Genomic DNA, 17,886 nt, shown 5'->3' with positions numbered 1-17,886 from the left:
GTTATTCCTACTGTAATTAAGAACAATACCAAATAATACAGCATTTCATTCGAAGTTCCTGACATCCTGAGTTCATTTAGATACTTTTTGACTTTAACTTGTTGGTTGAATATTCTACTATATAACAGTAATATGTTTTTACAGAGCACCTCACGTATCATACCCTCATACCCTTATTTCACTCTGGTAAAGGGATGTTTGTTGATTTTTATAAGAGATGGTGAAATTGTTCACATTCCTGTGTGAGCTGGGATGCAAAACAACTAGCAGGGACTAGGAGAGAAAGCACAACTAATGGCCTTGACTGGAGCTAGTTTGCCGGTGTACATACAATGGTTAGGTATCAGCTACTGAGCGACTGACATGCCCACACTTTCACAAACACACAAAGCAAAGGCATTTGGTGACTTATGATTTTTCATCCTGACTAATGAATATATGTCCATTCTTAAAATGCATATAACTGCACTTTTTCCCCCCTTTCAATGTATTTTGCAAATATTAAGAGCTCAGTATTCAAAACTGTCCTGAGAAATGTTATTAGAAAGCATAAAAAGCCAAAACCAACCAAACAAAAACCCAAACAACTGAGTTCTGTAGGACTGTCTGTCATTGTTATCCTAAATAACACCGTATACCATTATGGGACACAGCTAACAAACAAATTATCGTAACAATGGAATTGGGGGGGGGGTGTGTGGTGTAAGTAATCAGATGATGCACGCACACAGAGCGCAGCCAAGCAGCCAAAACACAGGTATATTTATGACATCATTTTGTAATGTAAACGCATGATGTAAACGCACACGTTTAAGCGGCGTATTGTCTCGCTCCGTTAAAAACCATCGATGTCTGCTACGTGTACTCAGTAACCAGCAGACGAGAAGAAAAATGCAGCTCACACCAATGAATTCAGGAGTGCGCTTGGCCAAGGCGGGGACGCGCACCCCCACGAAGGGCACGGCAGCCGGTGCTCCCGCTGGCCAGCGCTCCGCACCGCCGCGCCGCCGGGGGCAAACAGAAACCGCGGAGGCGGCGCGCCCGCAGCCAGGCGCCTCGGCAGCCCGCGGTTAGGCAGCGCGGCGCGGCAGGGGCTGGGCAGCGGGGCTCGTACCGCGCCCCGGCACGCTGCGAGCGGCACCGCCGCGCAGGGCCAGCCGCGCCGACGTTTCCAAACGGTGCGCGGCCCTCGCGCCACCGCCACCGCCAGGCGGGAGGGCAGCGCCCGGGGCCACCCAGCGCCGGCCGGCAAGGCTGGCGGACTCGCAGCTCCCGCCCCCGATCTAACCGGCGCACCGGGCAGCCGGGGGGGGTGTCTGCCCTCTCTCCCTCCCCCCCCCCCCGCACACCGGGACAGCGCGGCTGCCGCCGGCCTGGCGGCGGGGAGCGCAGCGCAGCGGCGGGGAGCGCTTCCCAGCGGCGGCCGCGGGGGGCTCAACGGTCGCCGCTCGGGGCTCGCTTCGGGTTGGGGAGCGAGGCCCGGCCGGCGGCCGTGCGTGGCCCGGCACCCCCCTCCCCCCTGCACCCGCCCGGGCTCGCTCGGCGCCCCCCCGCCCCCGGGCAGACACCCCGCCCCCGTGCGCGCCCCCTCCCCACGGCGACGCGGCGGCACCCTCTCGCTTACCTCGAGCGAGACCCGGCGAGGCGGGCGCCAGCCGAGGAGGGACCGGTGGATGAATGGAGCAGCGCAGCCCGGGCACCGGCGCGGCGCGGGGGGAGCCCAGAGCGGGGGCGGCCGCGGCCGCGCTCGGCTGGATGCGAACTGCGCCAAGCGGCGGCGGTTGGTGCAGCGAGGCGGGTGGCGGGGGCGCGCCGCCGCGGCGCGGGCGACTGGGCCGGCGAAGGCGCGCGCCACCTCAGCGGCGCGCTCCCGCCTCGCCCCGGGCGCCACGTGACCTTGGGGCGACGCAAGGGGGAGGGGGAAGGGCGCGCGTGCCCGCGCGTGCGCGGGGCGGGCGGCAGCGGGGCGGGAGCGGCGGGCCCGGCCCCGCGCAACTTGCGCCGTGTGGGACGGGGGGCGGCTGCGGGCCCTTTAACCGGTGTCAGCGAAGCGGGGGATAGAGGAGCTGAGCCTGTGGCGACGGCGGCCTTGCCGAGGCAGTCACCCGAGGCGGGTGCGGGCAGCCTCCTCCGAGCCTGCCTTTCTCGCCAGTCCACCTCCTCCTCCGCGCCCCCAGCGCTGCACAGCCTCTCGGGGGGCGTCGGGAGGCTGTGGCCCCTTGCCAGGCTGTGGCCCCTTGCCAGGCTGTGGCTTTGCTGTCACAAGCGCAGAGCGGTCGTGGCTTGTTAGGCGTCCCGGCCGGCCGCCCGCCACGGGGACGTGGTTGCCGCCTATTTCCTCAAGGCGCGGCGCTGAGGTGACGAGCAGCGCTGAGGTGACGAGCGGCGGAGTGCTCTGTGCAGCTATTTATAGCCGTGGTCTCAGCGTTAACACCTCGTGACAGGGATGCTTCAAAAGAAACTGCACGTTCAGGGTCTTTGCTGCTTTATACATCCGCCACTGCATCCGTCTGAAAGTTACCTGCCTACCCGGAGGAGGCTGGAAAAGAGATTTTTTTATATATATAAATGAAAGTGTAGAATTGCAAAATCAAAACATGTCCAGCTGGCCAGGTATGTCTTTCAGGTCAGCAGCTTCACTGCCCATTACTTAGGTGATTCATGCCACTGCTCACTGAAGTTGGCTCGATTACGTGTTACTACTTACTTGACTCATGCAGTTGCCCAGAGACCCCAGATGATACTGAGACATCATGTACTAAACCAGGAGGGATAGTATTTGCACCCCAAACTAGCAGTACAAAAAAAGGGAAAAGAGAAGTAGCATAATTGGAAATGCAGCTTAGGTTTCACAAATGTGAATGAAGTCATTTAGCACCATCCATGTTACTTGGCTATTCTACTGTCCTTTGTCTATCAATTACCTTTTCATTTGCCAGTCTGCTGACAAGAGTCTTTAAAAGCTGGCTTTGCCCCACTTGGTGTTAGAGCCATTTTAGGCTCTCACATAGGTTTTCTGTAACTGTCGCACAAGAAATCAGGCTAGTTAACAAAGCATCCAATGCAACTGGCAAAAAGACATGCTAGCGTGCAAAGTATTGTATAGACAATGTTTACTGTAACAGTCCATGTGTCTCTGAAAGAACCTTGACCATCTTTTGTACCAGCCTTACGAAGAGAGATCTGTTTACTCATCTGTACTTCCTGTGACAAACTGCCTAAGTCAGTGAGTTTCCTTATTTGAAAATAATATATTTAAATCCTTCTGAGCATGGAACAACAAAAAATCTACCCGTGTAACATGCAGGCTGGATTTTTAAAGAAAGCAATTCATGGAAGAAGATACAAACACAGAATTACATGGATAGGGTGACTATATTATACATATGTAAAAAGAAAGAAAGGTCAGATTTCATGCCTGCCCATTTTGATGATGTTATTTTTGTGTCAGAAATTCTGAGTCAATTTTGGAAGACTTTCCAGGACTCGGGATACATGGATGCAACACAGACTAATGGAGCAATTTCCCACTCTTTAGTTCAACCATGTTTCAGCTGCAGCAGTTTTCTGAAGAGGCCTCTCATTTGAATGTAATGTCATAATAATAATAATTACCTAGCCATATTAGCATAACATCTGTTGCAAACACGCTTCAACTAAGAGATCATTTCCCTGCTTTACTGAGTTCCTTATCTGGCATCTTAGTTGCTTAATTTGTGAAGGTTACCACATCAGCAGTTGCTCTAACCAAATATTTTTATGTTCCCATGATCTTATCTTCACTGGTCATAACAGCAAGTGGGTTTTTTTAGTTGAGGGGATTCTTCTTTCCAACACCAGACAGCCCTGCTCACAGGGAGGTAAGAGTTAAGGGCTAAATATATGTCCTTAAATATAAATTTGAAGCTAGATCCTATTATAAAATTAAGCCTAATCCAAAAGCAGGCTAGCTTCTTAGGTGACAGGAAAAATCATTACTTGAAAAGGGGTAACAAATTGATAAGTCGTACTCTTCTACTTCAGACCTGGAATTTGTGCTTCTGATTAAAGAGCCTTCATTTGAAAACAGTGTTTTCCTTTTAGATAACCTTTTCCATTCCAAAATATCATCTCTAGACAATCAGAAGGCTACAGAAGTTGACAGCCTTCAGTATTTTCCTTTTGTATTCTCTACTTTTTTGCACTTACACAGAGGAGATTATAATCAAGCTTTAAAAATGGCCTGGATTTTCCACAGCTGTATCAAGTGAGATTTGTTTCCATTCTGATTGTGTGGAGTTACACAACGTAGTGGTATAGATAGGATCTCTGTACATCTGTGCATGATTTGTGGTCCTCCTTGAACCATAACTCACTGGTAGTTAGTAAAACCAGGGCTTCCAGGCCATAGAAAACCTGCCACTTTATTTACATTAGTTTTACCTTTTCACCACAAATGTCACTATTATTTTTCCCATCAGGGACAGGGGAGGGTGTGATAAGAGCAACTGCTTACTTTTTTGGGGTTTTTTTTTTCCTCTCGTGGAGGGGAAATAATTTGAAAGCGTGTTACCTAGTGCCAGCGGCTCTCCAGTTAGCAGCAATATGTCTAGCAGCAATATTGTGTGAGAGAGGTAATCTGCTTAGAGCTAGGCAAGAAATGATGAAGAGTCTCCAGCAAGTTAGGATAGAGTGCCGGGGTAAATCACAGGTCTGGGAGAGTATAGGGTGCTAGGCATGGCTTTGGTGAAGTCTGAGAAAATTTGTGGTTCAGTGGATAGAGAGCTGTAGGTGTAGGGATGTAGCATCAGCCAACCAGCTTGCATTGATCCCTGAGTGCTCAGCATATTACTGACATTTGTAAAGTAAAGAAAAAATGGCCTTTGCTTAGTTGTTACAGCAGTTTAAAAAAAAAAAAAAAGTCTTTGGCCACATAAGGCAAAAAAAGCTGACATCAGTGGTGAGATATTATTATGTCATTTGCCTGTTTGTATGCACGCAACACCTAGAAACAACTTTTGGAATACGTATTCCATGCCCACCATTACCCCTGTTTGTATTATGGTAGTCAGGATATCCTAAAACTTTTTTTTTTAATTGTTTAGACTCTAGCTGTTATACCTTACCTCTAGTAAACCTGAGAGATTCCTCATCTCTGTATCTTAGATCTCTGAGATCAGAATGACATTATGACAGGGTGTAACAATTTAGTTTATCTTTTTTATCCCATTTAACAGGTGGAAAAAAATGTGGAAAGTTAATAGCAACGATTCAAGGCTGTAAGGAAGCGTACCCTGAGCTACCAAAATACCTAGGCACACCAGTAGTCCCACTGTAGCTGATGGACTTGTTTGTAGGTTTAAGGTATTTGGTTAAGTCAGCATACAGATCAAGTCTCATGTGAGCAATATGTCTCCATTCTTTGTCAATCATTAGCAGGTGGTTTCACAAACCTTTTTCTGTTAATAGATATGATAGGGTTTCAGGCCTCCTGTTAATAGGTTCCTTATCTTTGCCAAAGTCACAGCCTAATTAAGTAGGAGGTTTTATTCTGTTCCTGTTAGCAGTAGTGATGAAACAGTAAATGGAAATTACTATCAAATAGAATGGACGGTAGAAGATGCAGAGGGGGCGAGAGGGAAGGAAAGGTGTTGCATTTGAAAATGTGCAGGAGAAAGATTACAGGAAGGACATCTCACATAATGAAATGGGAAGTGAGACAAGGGGAAAAGTCAGCAGTAGGTTGCAGCCAAATCTGGTGCCTGCCTTCCTCTCCTTGCCGTCAGTCTCATCCTCTCACCATCTTGCTCACAGTACCTACATCTCCAGACGCCTTTGTGGAACAGAGCAGTTTTCTGTAACGTTTTTCTCTTTACAGCTTTTGTTGCTCTTTTCCCTGGCCAACATTTTGCTTCAGTTCTTAAAACTTACTGTCCTTTTAGCAAGACAAAAAAAAACTTCTGTGGAAAGATTTGTTTCAGATATGTCTGGTCAGTGTAAGTGCAACTTAGATGGAATATTGTTTGTGTGTTCACCTTATGTAGTTCAAGGATACAGAGCAGAAGTCCACCCTATGCTAGTTTAAGGATGATCTCACTTTGCAGCTGGCTGCTTCAAAGATTATGGCTTTATGTATTACCAGATTATGTTTTGTCAGTCTCAGACCACAGACAGATCTTCCTCAATAATTGTCTAACAAATCCAAAACTAATTCTCAGAAGAACTCAAGGACATCTGGAATCACAATTCTGTTACTACAGTGGAAGGTAAAGCCTGTTTTTCACATCGTTGATCTTCAAAAATCACCTTTTGTAATTTTGGAAGGTGATTAGATAATACAGATTGATGCAACACCTCCCCAAACTGTTAAATATAATTGTTATAACACAAGAATATAAATTTCTAACATAATTATAAATTTGAATATAAAGACTAATGCATGCTGGAATGGAATATGTAGGTAAGAACGAAGATACTATCCAGAAGTGGCACTTCAGATAAACATTGCAACCAGTGTCTGATTTTAAATATAGTCAAATGGTTCTCTGTGTTTGGTAGGAGATTCTGTTGCTTCAGGAATAATTTGTATTCTACCATTATGTAATGGACAAAGACTGAAACAATTTTTCATTATTATCATGGAAAATAGAATATAAATTACACATTTTGATTGCAAGAAAAAAGAATGTTTCAACCATGGTAGCATAATAAGCTTTAATATAGTCAGTTCTGTTAATAATAATTTTGAACATTTTTTATACATTTGTGAATAACTACAGCTTGAATAATCAAAATGAAAAATAAATAAGGTGGTTTTTTTAATCTTTGATATGTTTATTTGTGTATTTCATTTACCATGCATAACAACACTATGCTTCTGGATAGAAATAGTTTCCAGTAGAACAGTAGGGATGTACTTCATTGCCAGCTGTTTGAGGAACCATCCAAATTTAACAAAAGAATACCCTCGTGCATTTTAGTTAAAAAAAATTTAAAGTATTTCTAGTAGGTTTTAATTGAAATACCAGAAAAGTATTGGGTTTTCTCTCTGCAAAAAGACCTGATTCTGCCACAGTGACACAGGAGAGATCTGCCATTGGCTTCACAGTGAGCAAAACAGTCTTTGTAATCCGAGGTTGGGACATTTTTAGAACATCCCTCTGAGATCCAGCTTGTTTTCTTTTAAAACTAATGAAAAGACCCCTGTGGCATTTTGCAGGAATTGGATCAGGCTCTCAGTGGTACAATCTGTTCTATATATAACTTGCATGTTGCCACTGATGTTTGTGGGAGATAGGCTCCCAACCTAAAGGAGCTGTAAGAGATGATGGATTTTTAGAGAGGTAAGAAAGGCTGAAATAATTGCCATGACAAAGATGAGTTAAGAGTTGTGTGAAACAACCTGCAACTTTGTAGTGTTTTGAAAGGTCAGAACCTGTAACTGTCTGGCAGAGTGATATCATCACACATCTGTAGATATTTATCATTTTCTGTAACAGTTGCATGAGAACCTACATGCATTAAGGCTCTCATTTAAAACATGTCCTACCATGGAAATGCTCCTTACTGCGTTTCTGTGTGGGACCTACCTCATGTCGTTTGCTGCTGGGGTACTCCAGTTTTCTGCTAAGTTAAACTATACTACATAGATGTAGAACAAGATGTAATGTAGAACTGAATCAAGCTCTGCGTTAAACAGATGTCGGATGATGTTGGTTATAATCCAGTCTGTATTTTGAGTTTCTCCCACTACTTTTTTTGTGTAGCAGTCAATATTTTGATTTGCATATTTTTTTCTGTTGCACCCTACATCTTTCTGTCACTCAGAATGGACCATCCAAACTATTTAAATCCTTTACCTTGTTTACAGTAAGGTTATTACTCTAACTGCCTCCATATAAGCGCTCTATCTTATATTTCATGCAGCAGGAATCTTTTTGTTGGTCTTAAAAAGAGTTGAACGGAACCCTGTTGGAATTCTGCTGGAAGGAAATGGATTTCTTTATATCACAGATACAGTGTCTCAGGTGTTACACTTTTACATGCTATTAAGATTCTTTGTTTTCTTAAGCTAACAGTTCTGTAAGGATGGATTAGGAACAAATATTTCTTGTGTTTTCAGTTTTCTGCATTTGTCATAAATCTAACACCCTAGAAACATCAGTGGAGTTCAGTAATCTTTCAACAATAATCCATCTGGAAGAAGCCAATATAATATGATTGAGCCTTCTAAGAGTTGGTATCAACACAAATATTTTCCTAGTAATTAAAATACCTTATTTTTAATTTTTGTATTTAATAATTCCTGGTCACTTAAAAGTTGAATTCAGCTTGCATATTAACAAAATAAATTCTGACCTTTATTTTTATTGATTTGTTTTTCAGCTTGAACTCTTACTTCTTCCAAGGTATCTAAGCACCTACAAATGAGTCATATTTTCTTATAGCCTCAGTATATAAGCATGTGAGTGAACACAGTAATGATTTAAAGCAGAGATTCTTGACTTAATATTAATTCCTCGCTTACATGGACCATGAAGTTATACTTTCTTATAAGAAACCAGTGGGTCTGATCCTAGTGAGGGGAAGAAGGTATAGCGGTGGGCTGAGTCACTGAGAGGAAGGAGGACAGTGGGTTTAACAGGTCTTGCAAGCAGAAATATGATTGCTGTAGCAAAGAGGGTGGAGAGAAATGAGCATGTGGGGCAGTGGATACTTTATCGGTTAATGCTACATCCATGGTACCTCACCAGAGCCATGAGGGAGTTAATGCAGAGGACCAAAAAGCAGTCATGTGGGTCTCGGTGATAAGGAATGGCCAGATGTCGTCCTGGTCCTCCTGACAAAACAGGTTTGCATGAAAGAAATTTGGATCAAAAGAAAACCTATGTATGGCCCCCTTGCATCCATAGCAGATGGCTCTGTTTCTGGAGATCTTCCCATGTGGCCAAATTGGTTGTGGTGAAAAGTACAGCCTGTTTGATATTAAAAGGATTGTATGTAGAGTTTCCTTGAGAAAGTAAGTGGGGTCTGCCTCAAGCTGTGATGGCCTACAAATATCAATTAACAAATCCACACAACTGGTACCACCATTCTTTTACAGTAAATATATATATATTATATATATAGTAAATATGTCAGTTCTGCACAGGATTCACTCTAATAAACTCTGCTTATCATGGACATTAATTAAAATAACTTTGTCAGTATGTGAATCATTATTAAGATACTTAGAAATGACTGCAGTGCAACTAAACTGGTATAGAGATATAAGTACCCGTATACTATGCATTTAAAGTTATGAAGTATTACAAATGTTATTAAAAAAAAAACTAATAAACTTTTGTGTTAAAATATTATGACTAGTCTACCACCCATGAAATCTCAGCTTGAACTAATTATCCAGATCATAACAAGACCACATTCTTCATTCAAGAACAGCAGGGTTTACTCAAGCTGTTTTTTCCAGTGGTTTCTTTCCCTGCTGATCCAAGCTTCCTGTGGGCTGAGGAACCATTTCTGCTACTGCTGCCTTTCCATCAGTCATCTTTGCTGCTTGCTGGTTGCTTTTTGTATCCTTTTCTGTTTCCTCACAGGGGATTTCATTTGGGTCAGGTGTCTCTTCTGTAGCAATAATTTCGTCTGCATGTGGCTTCATGAAATCTGATTTAGGAAAAGTAATATAATTTCTCATATATTTACTATGTTCAGCAACACAGAGGTATGTAGAGTGAGCTTTTGCTTTCACATTGGTTATGACCCTATCATGTTCTGTTCTTCTTCCCATACCCATATAGAGAGATTCAGTATCACGAATAAAGTTACTGCTTTTTACAGAGCAAAAAGCAAGCCCAGGTCTTTATGGTCTCTCATTAAAAAGTTAAGGGGTAGAACCTGCAAAATATTTACAGATGTAAAAAATTGTTTCTCACATAAGTCACCTCATTAACAGGACTGCTCAGATATGTCTAGGTTACCCACACCAATAAGACAAGAGAGGAAAAAAATGCAGTTAAATGTTTGTTCTTGCCTTAAGAGCAGAAAGGGGAGGGGAATAGGAACACAAATTGTTCTGTCACCAATTATATAACGTGTACACCCTGCATACAAAGAAAAAATACTTGGGCAAAAATATGTAGAACATATTCTGATAATGTTGGAATTTAAGCCTTATTTGGAGCTAAAATGCTTTAGATGAGTTGTAATGAGGGAGTTGTAATTGTGAAGAATAAATCAATGTCCAAGTAGCAATTATATAGTAAGAGTCTAAAAGAACAGTAAAAATGTGTAATATACGAGGATGCTGACTCCCAGAGAGCTTTTAATTTTCCACCCTTTCTCTAAATTGGACCAAAAAATGTTCACCTATAATTCCAACTTTAGTATTCAATAGGGACATAAACCTAAGAACAATTGATTAATCTCAAATCATGGCTCTACAATCAGCATTTTCTAAAACACTTTGGCATTTAGGATCCCTTAATTAACAAAGCTTTTTTTTTTCTTTTTTCTTTTTCTTTTTTTTTTTTTTTTTTTTTAAGTGTCAAATGTCTAGCTGCTGAAATAAGTCCTACTTTGGAAAATAACCATCTGTATATATATATATACATACTTAGGAGGTCTTCCGTCTGCATTCAACAAGTTGGAAGTATTTATTATGGCTTAACAAACTTTCATCAGCCAGGTGAGCTAAGGTGAGAACTCACAGCCTAGTGGAAAGAGGATTTGAAAGTGTTGATTTAAATCTCTTACACTGAGGTTTAACCTGGCAATTCATACATTGCATTGTTGTTGGTTAAGAGCATACATACTGTAAACTTGATTGATTGGGACCTGAGAAATATTGATTGGCACAGACTATTAACTGCATCATGTTTAACAATTTTTTCACTGGAGAAGACCATAAAGGGGAAAGTGCTTTTACCTTGCTTTTCCCCTTCCTTCCGTTTGCTTGATGTTGTTTTTTTCTTTTTCGATGCAGTTTTATTTTTTTGATCATGTCCTTGGACTGTGGCAGTCTGTCCTGACATAGATATCACAATCACCTGAACCAAAGGAAGAACAAAAAGCGCACAAGCAAAAAATGTGGATGCATCACAAACTCAGTTTGAAACCACCGTAACTGAATTCCTGGCAGCAACATGTTTAGAAGCAGCTATTGCTCTAACTTTCAGAGACACATACATCTTCTAAAGCAAAGACGCACAGGCTCCAGCCTGTTACCTGGGAGATGACCCGCTTTTATTCCCTCACAGTTCTGCCAAAAGGAGGGAGGCAGGACAGATATTTGAAGATAAAATAGTAGAAAGAAACTGCTGCCAAAATGCAATCATTATTAAAAATATGTTAATGCTATGTAGGAAACATCAGTTATTGCAAAGAGCAAGTCATATTGTTGTTTGCACTCTGAAGGATGGGGGGGAGATGTGACACTGTTGCTTTTAAGGTGTATGTCCCGGGATCAAGATGGAGTGACCTTATATCATCCTTGAATTGGCTTCATGTCATACTAAGGAAAATACTAAATAATGTTACATTTGTTCTTTAAACTCAGAAAGCTTGCTGTATCTCTAATTACAGATTTTCTCATGATTGTATTTTTAAATCTTAGAATTAAGCTGTTTTACTTTATCTGATACATAGCAGCTATAGTAAATAGTCTGGACTTTTTTATAACATATTGATTTGTTAATATACATAATTACACGCTTAAACCTTATATATCCTTTGATATTTGAGTTTTAACTGGTTTAGGAGATAAGGCTGTGTGAACACATGCACTTGTTTATGTGAAATGCTGAAAACACGTTAGTTTTACATAATTTCATGTTAAAAAACCCTGTGATGTAAAATCTGTTCTGGAAGAAAAAAGATTTATACCAGATAAACTTAACATGTTCTTTGAAACTGGTGGTACTATTAATGCATAAAGTTAAGGACATGCTAACATGTTTTGGTAGGTCATAAATCTGATATAAATCTGTATTATCTTTTTTTTTTTAACAATTAAGATCATAACCATTAGCTCTTTATAGAAACTTATTTAAAAAAACACTATTAAAAATTGCAAAAAATCACCACTTCCACCATTGATACCTGAGCCATTAAGAACTTCCTTATGCTTCCACTTTGCCTTTAATATTAGCTGACAGTAAACCTCAGATGGCAAGGGTTTAAGTGAGCATTAACTGTACAGCACTTACTTGTGGCATCCTCACAGAAATGAAAATACTGCAGTAAAATGAGTACCTGAGAAACAGCACTATTTCTGCAGTCACAGTAGCTAAAACCAACAGAAAGCATGTGAAACCTGCACAGATCATGCTTATACATATGTTTGTTCTTTAGATTTTGATGTGAAGAACTGTGTTGTAGCACTAATAAATAAAATAGTTAATATGGTATGTACATTGCTCTCCTAATTATCTATTGGGCTGATAACTTCTGCTGATCTTATATGTATATATGATATATATTGTATCACATATATATAAATCATATATATATGTCCAGGATGGACATATATGTACATTCGGTTGCTCTTCCTCAGCTAACATTAATCAGTGGCATTGGAAAATAACTGACATGGAGTTTTTAATCTGTGTAGGTTTGTTCAAAGATCTGGACAAGTGTTTTTTGTCTGATTTTTATCTGAAAAAAAACCCACATGTTCCAGTGAAGATTCTTTTTGTAGCTTTAAAAGATTTGAAAAAAACATGCTATTTCTGATCTCCACTGTTAAGTTTGGATGAAATTGACTGAGGTCTCAGTCTAGCAAAATACTTACCTAACACCCTTAAATCAAAATTCATGAGCAGGTCCATTGAATTGCATGCAACTACTATGTCTGAATTTGCAAAAATACCTTGTTAAGTTGAGATGTGAAGGTCTGGACAGAAAGGTGCAAAGAGATGCTGTTGAGGGTTTTGTTGTGAACAGTAAAGTGAAGATTAACAGGGATCTAAGGGAAGCTGGAGGTAATTATGGTGGTAAAAGCATTAAGACACTAAGATACTGTGCACAACTACCAGAGCCGTGACTAGTAAAACAAGACACAGTGAAACAAGCTTGTGATGGAAGGAAAGAAGTGAATTCCGTTTATTTGTGAACATAGAGGAGAAGTTCATACATTTTTGCAGACACACATACACATTAGTATTCTGGCCTCCTCAGCCTAATTTTCATTTATGGTACAGTACTTCTACCCCAATTGGGCAGATTAAACAATATTTATGGGTGTAAATGACACCCATATTAAGGCCTCTCTAAATTAACACAGCAATACAAAGGGGCCTTAATGTAGACAAAACCCAGCACTAATTTCTCCATGATTTAATTCTCTAACACATTCCGTCTATGCTACTTTACCAAAGTTGGAACAAATCTAAACTGCTGCTCAAAAACGCCTCGATCATTTTTTATCTTTCCATCTACCTCATCAGTTGCCTCCACTGAAATGATTCTTCACCCTTTCCATGTTTGTTGTAGGGTCAAATGCTCCAGGAAGAATGTCAAACAGCAGACTTGTGATACAGTGAGCATGCATTTGGTGTGGCTCAAGATGCTACGACTAGGTTCTGTGACGTTAGCAGTACGAAAACATTTAGGAAAGGCCCTGTTTTCCCTGGCACAATTAAGTGTATTAGAAGCAAAAGTGAAATGAATAGAAAAATTCAAGGCTGCCTGCTAAAGCAGAAAGCCATTTACACACACAGATTACATCAGCCTGTCATTCAAAATTTCCCCCATACTTCTGTTTTCTAGTCTTAAATTCATGCTTTTGTTTTGTTATCTTCATTCTTTTTCTGTTGCTGAGACTGTCTCTCTTCCTCAGGTATGAACACACTTACAGTGACGTCACTGGTCTCTGTGCCATACTTATTCTTCACCACAATGCTGTATTTCCCAGAGTCGAGTGTGGACACAGTAGAAATGGTAAAGCTGACTTTTTTTCCAGATTCATATTTCAGGATGCAATTAGCATCTGATACAAATGACTTTTCATTTTTCAGCCATGAGACCTCTGGGGTAGGATCTCCCCAGACAGTACAAGAAAGATTAAGTGCCTGTAGATAAAGTACAAAAAGATTATAAGTAAGAGTCAGTAAATGTTTGCTGTGGTTTTTGATGCCTGATTCTCCAAATGTTCCTACTCCCCATTTAGTTTCCTGCTTTTAGTAAATGGATGCATATCATCATCAGTAATCAATAATTTTTGTCAGAGTCCTCTGTATCATAAAAGAAGGAACTCAATTCAAAAACTCTATTAAAGCCTTTCAATATTTTATGGACCTTCTTCTCAACACTCATAATCATTAGCACAGCTTTCTCCATATATGTTATTTAATATAAAATTAGATATTATCTGCATTTGCATGTTAGACCTGAAATGAGAATTTGAGGAACCGTCAGGTGGATTTCTTCACAATAGACTCACTAGATGTTTACCCTAGAAGTAAAGAAAGTGTGCCTGCCTTTTTAAATAATTAAGAACAAAGGGTCCCTGGAATATTTTGTTTAATTAGAACGTTTTTAAACTATGTCCTGACACCTCTTCCAACAAATTTGAATTGTTCTGTATACTCCTGTAAAACTATTTGTTACTGAAATCAATACAGGCTTTACCCTTTCTTTGGTGTTCATATTAGTGTTTCTCTTTGATATTAGTAATGTTCCTAAGGGCTGAATTCAGTCCCATCAGACCGAAGGAAGTCTCTTCATTGTCACAGTCAGTTGTTGGAGAGATCACTGGCATTTGGATATTTTCTGTAGGCTGGCAAGTCGATCATGCACACAATGTTTAGGCCTCCTTTTTTTGTTGTCAGCTGAGAAATTCATGTTTGGAAGATACCAATAGGTACAAGTGATCCCCTCCTCCAGTCACAGTGCTATGGGAATCTTCTCAGAAGGGGTTGCAAAAGTGAGTGTCACGTAGAGAGTCAAATGTGAAAAATGTTCACATGAAACTTAGCGGTACATAGACTTTTCTCTGGACCTTTTTTTAGGAAGGAATGCATTTGTATCTAAGTATTAAACAGCACATTGGTCTGGATTGCAAATGTTATTCAAAGCAGAATCTAACTTTCTCAGTTGGAAATTGAAGAATTTTTACTGGAGAGAAAACGGTCTTCAGTGGTTCATTAGGAATGCACTAAATGATACATAAGGAATGGACAAGCTTCCACTTGACTGGAATGAAGTTTCTCTTCCTTTTTTTTTTTTTTAAAGGCTCTTGATAAAAATATGTGAAAAATAGAGACAACTGAAAAGCATTCACGTCATTGGCCCTATCGGCTGTCAAGATAAAAACCTACTGTGAGAAATCTACTGAACAGGCTACCTTCCCTTCGCCTCTCTGCTTCTTATCTGGTAGTGAAATGGTGGAAAGACGGGACAGAAGAGAGACACCCAAAAGGCTGTTGAAATGAGCAGATAGAAAAAAATGATACCTCTATAAAAACAAAATATTTTTGTACCTCTGAGAACAAAATAAACATCAAATAAATCTCACATGCCCTGAGGACCAAAATGAGAACAAAAGAGAGGGGGAAGCCTTTCCTCCATCAACAACACAATTCTTGGTACCGAGGGAAAGACAGGTTCCAAGGGAGAGGTGGTTACGGCACGGTGGAATGGCCTCTGTCTGATTCCCTGCAGCACCTGCAGCTGGCTACAGTGTGGGGCTGTTGACTGCCTTCTCTTGTAGCCCACTGCTGTGAACGTGAATGTGGTTTTGATTGCCGTATCAGTCCATCTTTTTGAAAAATGAGGGGAAAACAAGAGGTTTTACATTTCCCCCTCTTCCTTATCACTCTTGATACAAACATGCCCTCAGCCTCCACCAGGCATTGCATATGGGCCCCTTCAGGTGCTCAGTATTTCTTTATTGTCTTCTGATTGCCTAGCAAGCAGGAGATCAGCACCGAGTGGCCTCAGCTCCCACTCCAAGATGCTAATGAGCTGAAGTCCATGCCCAGGCAACTCTATTAGTGGCATCATTCAAACCTTGGGTGTTTGAAGTAGTGTCAGTACTCCTTAATTCAAAGAGATTCAAGTGGCAGTGATGACTTTTATTCTTCTAAATCATTCCTTAAAATAGCTGCGTTTTCCTTAACCTTGCATCACTAGTTCCTGTTTGACATCACTGCCTCCTCTTGATGTTCTCAACTCTTATTATTTATTTTCCAGCTACTGATGTGCAGAGATATGTCTTATCATTCACTATGTGAGATCTTTGGTTTTCTGGAAGGTAATTCCATAATTACATATATATATATAGAGAGAGGGAGCCTTAGAAAAGGAGAAGTGATTGCCCACTGTTTATGCATCTATTTGTGTCAGGTTTTCTGTTCTTCAGGCAGGAGATTGTCTTTGCTCATATATATCTTTATTACTCAATGAAACCCCTGATTATAATGCTGTATTCAACTTTAAATCCTTATCCTGGTAAAAAAAAAAAGTGTGTCCTCTAATCCTGGGGGGAAGAGGCACCTTTCCCCTTCAAGATAATCCCCCTTTTCCAGTAGTCATCTGCCTCTAATGATTGCCTGGGGCAGGGGGGAGGGGGGGAAAACTGTCTAAATGTTGTGGTTAGTGAATTAAATCTGTCAGGAAATCAGATCTATCTGAAAAATTCTGGGTGAGTAAACCCCATTTCTTTGAAACGGATCTCAGCATTTCAGAACTCCACACAGAAGTTCCCATAACAAGTGTGGACCTGGGGCATTGAGGCATGTGCACCTGGAGCAACCAGCAGCCTCAGGTCCAGGCCCTTTGTGCTCCCCACTAGCTTTTCTGTCTTTCACTGCAGATTATCACAAGTAGGGTAGCGTGGGTGGCAGAGGAAACATGTCATTGTATTTCAAGTATTCCCTTTCCTCTTGCATATTAGCACAAACTCACATTCATGCGTGGTTTGGGCTAAGATGCCAGTGAGTGAGTTGAAGCAGCTCAGTCAGGGGAACCTGCTTCCTTCTTCCAGCCTCCCTGTGAGGGCACCTACCTCTGGCAAAGGGTAGAATAGGGAGTAGGTAGGCAGGAGGATGTAACATGTTGCTTCTAGGTCTGAAAGTGACTGTCTGTCAGAATCCTAAGTCTCTCCTTTTAAAAATAAAACCTCTTACTCACTTACAGGTCTTCATTAAAACAGTTAATTTGGCTGGCTTTACATAAAACTTACACTAGAATTCTCTGTCAGGTCGAATTCCTCCCTAATATGAACTGACACTTAGCCTTTTCCAATTATATCACACTGCTGAAGAGCATTTATGTCTATCAGTGGAAGCCTCTTAGGCCATCTGGAAGGCTGTTTCATTAACACTGGGTAAACAGTGGTTCATTTATTCTCACACGTATCCTTCAGCTTACATGTAAAAAGCTAATAAATAGCATCACAGTCATGGTGTTAAGTTTAAGTCTGAGATATGCATATGCTTGGAAGTTCAAGCCAGGGGGACCAATCTGTTCATATAGCTCTGTAGTTACGGCTGCACTTCTATTCAGAATCAAAGCTTGCAATTGCCAGTCCTCTGCTACCTCATTTTCTGTTTTTCAGAATCCTGGGTGACTGTGCAATTTGCATGAATTACACAACAGAGAGGTGCATTCCCCTCACTCCAGCATATACGCAAACAATAGACAGATGAGCCAACACCACCCAAACAAGTGAAGTTTTCCCTGATCACTCTGTCCCGCTGCATTTCTCAAAAACATTATCTACTGAATCCAGAAACATAAGGTCAGGGATATTTGTCTCAAGTTCTGGGAGGTTTTCAGTCACTTACTCAAACATTATAAATGTCCTTGTGGTCAAGGACAATGTGTGTCTAGGTAACATTTTGCAACTCATTTTTTTATAAACAATACACATTTTGCTACAGTAAGTTTATACTCAAGTTCATATTAACT

The 17,886-nt window shown here is 41.1% G+C and overlaps 2 protein-coding genes and 1 long non-coding RNA gene across 10 annotated transcripts in view; 1 reads left to right on the top strand and 2 right to left on the bottom strand.

The window, feature by feature from the left end:
* LPIN2 (lipin 2) overlaps positions 1 to 1,790 on the bottom strand; it is a 47,153-nt gene extending 45,363 nt beyond the window's left edge. Inside the window, exon 1 of the mRNA XM_040588848.1 lies at positions 1,625 to 1,790. The gene's annotated coding sequence lies outside the window, so the exon portion shown is untranslated. The remainder of the gene's footprint in view (positions 1 to 1,624) is intronic.
* A 240-nt stretch (positions 1,791 to 2,030) lies between these two features.
* LOC121084927 lies at positions 2,031 to 17,827 on the top strand. 3 transcript variants are annotated; one of them, XR_005826900.1, is made up of 5 exons: positions 2,031 to 8,006; positions 8,365 to 8,443; positions 13,814 to 13,914; positions 14,805 to 14,899; positions 15,208 to 17,827. It is a non-coding gene; the product is annotated as an uncharacterized LOC121084927 (long non-coding RNA). The 3 variants fall into 3 exon arrangements; XR_005826901.1 differs by having other exon boundaries at positions 2,031 to 6,245; positions 14,805 to 17,827; XR_005826899.1 differs by having other exon boundaries at positions 14,805 to 17,827.
* MYOM1 (myomesin 1) overlaps positions 9,137 to 17,886 on the bottom strand; it is a 79,043-nt gene continuing 70,293 nt past the window's right edge. For 5 of the 6 annotated variants that reach the window (XM_040587012.1, XM_040587014.1, XM_040587016.1 and 2 more), the window contains one exon: positions 13,048 to 14,045. In XM_040587012.1, coding sequence (XP_040442946.1) covers positions 13,752 to 14,045 — 294 coding nt within the window. In that variant the 3' untranslated portion in view covers positions 13,048 to 13,751. Of the gene's footprint in view, positions 9,643 to 10,903; positions 11,025 to 13,047; positions 14,046 to 17,886 lie in introns of those variants that run through there. The other variant, XM_040587018.1, reaches the window with a different exon arrangement.

Source organism: Falco naumanni, chromosome 3 (genome assembly GCF_017639655.2).
Source record: "Falco naumanni isolate bFalNau1 chromosome 3, bFalNau1.pat, whole genome shotgun sequence".
NCBI lineage: Eukaryota > Metazoa > Chordata > Aves > Falconiformes > Falconidae > Falco > Falco naumanni.
Note: the sequence above shows the minus strand (reverse complement) of the source record. Positions and strands in the feature narration are given on the sequence as shown.